This window comes from Pterocles gutturalis, unplaced genomic scaffold (genome assembly GCF_000699245.1).
Source record: "Pterocles gutturalis isolate BGI_N339 unplaced genomic scaffold, ASM69924v1 scaffold20590, whole genome shotgun sequence".
Classification (NCBI taxonomy): domain Eukaryota; kingdom Metazoa; phylum Chordata; class Aves; order Pterocliformes; family Pteroclidae; genus Pterocles; species Pterocles gutturalis.
This window is the reverse complement of record NW_010138728.1, coordinates 1-5,196: the sequence shown is the minus strand read 5'-3', so window position 1 is coordinate 5,196 and position 5,196 is coordinate 1. Positions and strand designations below refer to the sequence as shown.

At 57.5% G+C, this 5,196-nt stretch overlaps 1 protein-coding gene across 1 annotated transcript; it reads right to left on the bottom strand.

Annotated features, from left to right (window-relative positions):
* Positions 1 to 156: 156 nt before the first annotated feature.
* LOC104468854 (striatin-interacting protein 2-like) lies at positions 157 to 4,299 on the bottom strand (the record flags this gene model as incomplete). The annotated part of the gene is given in 9 exon segments (XM_010083122.1): positions 157 to 342; positions 1,325 to 1,452; positions 1,571 to 1,677; positions 1,790 to 1,858; positions 2,462 to 2,582; positions 2,780 to 2,914; positions 2,998 to 3,072; positions 4,100 to 4,190; positions 4,192 to 4,299. Coding segments are annotated over 9 exon segments (1,020 nt in total), but the record flags the coding sequence as incomplete, so codon positions are not given.
* Positions 4,300 to 5,196: the final 897 nt, after the last annotated feature.

The window sequence follows — 5,196 nt, the reverse complement described above, 5'->3', positions numbered from 1 at the left end:
CCCTTCCAACCCAAACCATTCTGTGAAACTGGAAAATACAGGAAGACTTGGGGGAAAGGGGGACATGTCCCTGACCACAGCCTGGCTCCTTGAACGAATGACGGTCCCCATTGGACCGTCCTGGGCCACATGCCAGGAGGATGTGTCTGCTCTCACCCGCCGGCTGCGGTGGCCACGCTTCTGCTGCTGCTGCTCCATGAGCTCGATGGAGTAGGTGGGGGGCGAAGCAGCGCGCATGCTGCGCATCACCTGGATGCTGTCCTCCGGCAAGGGCGGCAGCCCCAGCTCCTCCCGCTTCCTCACCTTCATCGCCTGCAGGGCTTCAAATCCACCCAGCGTGAACTAGGGAGCAAAGAGAGAGGTGAGAGAGCAGGGAGCAGACATCCCACCTGGACTGCATGGCTCTTCTGGGCTTCCAGTGGAGCAGCAGTTTGAGGCCATCAACCTGCAGAATTGACGGTGAAGAAACCACATCACTGGTTCGTTCTCCATTCTCTCCCACCCCATGTCCCATGGCTCAGCCCGCTCTTGTCCCAGAAGAAGCTGTTTGCCATGTCAGCCTCTCGTGCCATCCTAAATCACTCTGTTATTGTTGGACTGAGTAGTGGGGAACATCCAGGCTGCATCAGCGCTTGTCATAGTTTTACACCAGGCAGCCGCTCGCTCACCCTCCCGGGGATGGAGAGAGAATTAAAGGGATGAAGGGAAAAGAGACTCATTGGTTGATATAAGAACAATTTAATAACTAAACTGCAATAATATTGGAAATAATAATAATGATGATAATAATAGCAATATATACAAATGAGTGACACACGGTGACACTGCTCTCCACCCCATGCCCAAGGCTCAGCCTGTTCCCAGCCAATGATCCCGGAGCAGGGAGAGTCCCAAAACCACAATCCCAGAAAAGAGATAAGAGCCCGAGTGTCTGAGAGACTGAGACGACCCTGGGAGACGAGTGACCCAAAGGGAGACAACGCGGGGCAAGAGCAAGAACTTCCAGACAGAGATGGAACAGACCATCAGCCTGTTTGGTCTCAGTCCTAACCCTGAGGTGGAATCCTGGGCTGGTCACTGGGGCTGTGCTCCCTCCCAGCTCCTCCTGCCCCTGCAGACACGGGCACAGCAGAGAAGCTGGGAAGTTCTTGACTGTCCTGGCAGCAGCTCTGCCCATCAGTGTGTGATCAGCTTCTCCTCAGCACAAACCCAAACAGCCTCACACCAGCTGCTGGGAAGAGAGTGAGCTCTGTCCCAGCCCAAACCAGGACAGCACTAGTCCCACAGTGACCGGTTTCTGGAAAAAGGAAGGGTTTGCACCCACCAGAAGCACCTTCCAGAGCAGGAGCAGGACCTTCTTCATGGGGAAGTGTGGAGCATGCCCGCTGCAGAACTTGGTCACCATCGTGAAGAGCAGAAGAGCAAAGGGCTCCTCAGTGTGCACGGGGAAACCTGGTGGAGAGAGGGACCAGGAGCAGGTTCAGAGCAGATTCCCCGGTCCCTGAGGTCTCCCCCCGGGACCTGCACGACGAAGGGACCTCGTTAGGGCACAGTGAACTCTAGGGCTCACTCAGCTCCATCCTGAAGGTCTCCCGGCAGGTTTTCCACTCGGGGGGATCTGTCTCCTGCTCCACACGGATGTTCTCCACCATCAGGTACATGACACTGAGCAGCACCCTGTAGGGACAGCACAGCAGGCAGGTGACACTGCCAGACAGAGGCCACTTTGTCCCCAAGAGGCTGTCCCACAGCCTCCATCCGACGTGCTAGTGGGGGGCTGAGGAGGTACCTGAGCTCCGTGCTGTCGGCCAGTGAGATGGCCGGCTTCCTCAGGGCGCTGCTGCAGGCCTGGCTGTTGCTGCGGGGAAGGGGACGAGCTCAGCACCGGGGAAGGGGATGAGCTCAGCACCAGCCACCGAGCACAGGCTGCCCCTCGTCCCGATCCCCAGCCTATGGCTGCAGCGGGGGAAACACCGCGCTGGGGGACGTGCTGTGGCTGCGGCACCTCCCTGGTCCTCGGTGAGGAGGAGGAAGAGAGAAGAGGGCGAGAAGGATGGGCAGAAAGAAGATGAAGAAGAGGAGGGTGAGGAGGGCAGGACAAAGAATAAGATGAAGAAGAGGACAAGGATGGTGATGGGGAGGAAGAAGATGAAGAAGAGGAGGGTGAGGAGGACGAGGAGAAAGAATAAGATGGAGAAGAGGACAAGGAGGGTGAGGAAGATGAGGAGAATGGGCAGGAAGAAGATGAAGAAGAGGAGGGTGAAGAGAAAGAATATGAAGAAGAGGAGGGTGAAGAGGGCAAAGAGGAGGGTGAGGAAGAAGATGAAGAAGAGAAGTGTGAGGAGGACATGGAGGACGGAGAGAAAGAAGATGAAGAAGAGAAGAGTGAGAGCGAGGAGGAAGAATAAGATGAAGAAGAGGACAAGGAGGGCGAGGAGGATGAGAGCAGAGGTCCTCTCACTCGATCTCCATGTTGAGGAGCTCCAGGAAGGCGGTAAAGGTTCCCAGCCGGTACAGGAGGAAGCTGTTGTGCCGAGACCAGTGCAGGACGTCGCCTTCGTTATCACAGTCTCCAAAGACACCTGGAGGGACCCAAAGGGAGGCAGTGGTCATGGGGAAGCTGCCTTTGAACCCCTGGAGCACACGGGGCCATCCCAGGAAGGAGCTTCACTGCACCCACCCAGCACAACTCCAGGAGAAGGCTTCTCCCAAGCTCCCACGCCAAATCCAGGCAGTGGATTTCGTGGCCACATCCAGCCCCGGGGGATGTGGTCCTTACCCTGCGCCAGGTAGAGGATGGCTCGTGCCACTTTGAGCCGCTTGTCCCTGTTGACCACCTCCAGCCCATCCAGCAGGCGCATGACGTAAGCCTTCTGCTGAGCCCCGTCCAGCTCCAGCCACCTCCTGCCCTGCGCTGGAAAAGGGACACGACAACCAGCTGCGTGCCTCCCAGGGCGTCCCCCGCTCACCCCGGGGTCCTGAGCCCAGAGCTGGTACCTTGAGCGTGAAAATCCTCCTCGAAGCATCTCCGGTTGGTGCTGAGCTCGGGCTCCTCCGTGTAGCTGTACAGCTCTGATGGAGAAAGGGGTCAGTGGGGACCCTGAGGGGTTTCACCCTCCTCACCATCACCAAATTCCCTGTGGGACCCTGAAGCATCCCTACGCACCCGAGGAGACGTGGGGCAGAGACCTGAGCTTACCCCTCAGCGATTCTGCAGCCCCAAGGGGCATCTTGGAGCCACCCAACACTCCCAAATCCATAATTTCCCTCCCTGCCTCCGGGCTGGGCTGTTCCCATGCTCCTGCCCACAGCCACAGCGCTCGAGATGCAATTTCATAGGGGGGGTTTTCTTTGGGGAAGGGGTAATTTTCTGTCCCAGTTAAGCCAGTTTACAAAAGGAGCACGTGGGCAAGACCTGCACTGATTTCACACCCAGCAGCTCAGATATTTTGGGACTGGCAAATACGAGCTGGATTTGGGAGGACACGATGCTGCGCCTGTTTTCCTGCCCGTTCCTATAGAATTCCTATAGGTCCTACGGTGCTGAGCAACACCGTGGGGGGCTGAAACAGTCCTGCAAGAGTGGAAGAAGGATCCCTCAAAGAAAAATGTTTTTTATCCAGGCCAGCTTGTGCAGCTGAGACACACATGGAGCTAAAAATAAACCTTTTGCTGGTCGAGATGTGCTCAGGACCCCGAGGGCTGCAGGGCAGCAGCAGCCGGAGTCGCTGCACGGCAGGAAGATATGGGATGAAGACATGACCCATTGTGACACCCACGATAAAGGGTGACACTTCCCAGCCTGGGACTGTGCCACCAGGCATGCCACCCGTCCTCCCATCCCCTGCACGCCTGTCATCGTGTCCCGGATAATTTGGAGCGTGGGGTAATCCCTGTGCCCCTGCCACCCCTCGTGCTCATCCCTGGGGAGCGAGCGGCTCGCTATTAATAAATCCTCTCGCTCTGTTATCGCCAGGATGATACCACTCGATATCCATCCCCCATCCAGCTCGCCCAACTCCCCCGAGGGATCTTTTTTTTTTTTTCCACCCCGACGGGCATCTATTAATGGCAACGCAGCACCCAAACGCCGCTTCACCTGCTAGCTCGGCGCCGTGGCCGTCGGCATCCCCGTATTCGAACTCCAGGTTGGGGCAATCCACCGAGCCCTGCGGAGAGCGGGGTGGGGTTAGCTGCAGGGGCTGGCACACCCCCACGGATATTTTGGGAGGCAGGACGGCTGCCAGCACTCGCAGCCTGTGCACTAAAGCTCCTCCGGCCACCGGAGCAGCAGCTCATGCACAGATTGTCTTGACACGGATCTCCAGGGCTGGAGCGGGATGTCCACACGAGGATACTTAAAATACATCACAAATTCGGGAAATGAAGTTAAAAATAGCATTTCTCAAATCCCAGGGAAAGCAGAGGCAGTAGCCAAAGTGCCGGTGAATATCTGATGCGTTTCAGAGCCCCACAAATGCTTAAAAACAAACTCTGGGGCTGGTTTGAAGCAAAAGCGCCTGGGAGGATGCAAACCCCCCGTGCTCTGTGCTCTGCATCCCCGGTCTGACAGCTCTCGGGACCGAGCTTTGCCCTTCTGAAGCCCGTGGGGTTGTGGCTCTCCCCCCTCCTCCCCAGCAGATGAGGAACTGGAGCATGAAACTTCGCCGCAGAGAGAGGATCTAACGCCGGCATCACGCCGCCGTGCCCCCGGGATGGGAACACATGAATGGATAATAAACTCAATTAACATAATTTCTCATCCCAAGTCCCAGCATCCCTGCTCAGCAGCCAGGCTGGGACTGATGCGTGTCGTCAGGATTCACATCGATGACCCCGGAGGATGCAGCACGGCTCCGGGCTGAGCCCGACTTGCTCAGAAATTCTGGTTTCTCACCCAATTTTTGCGGCCGAGCCGGCGGGGCGGTTTGGGGAGCTAAAGCCGGTGAGGAATTTGGCGAAGCGCGTGCAGCGTTAATCCGCTTGGCGAGGCCCGGCTGCTGCTCTTGGAGCCGGGAGGGAAAAGCAAACCCCAAATTCACGGGCAGGGCTTGGGAGCCCCTTGACCTGCAGCTCCGTGGTGGGGAAACGAGGTGTTCCCAATTGGGGGGGGGTCCCTCGGTGGCTTTACGGTGGCTGGGGACATCAGTCCCAGGTCGGCTCCTGGTGACCTGAGCCCGGTCCTGCTTCCCCAGC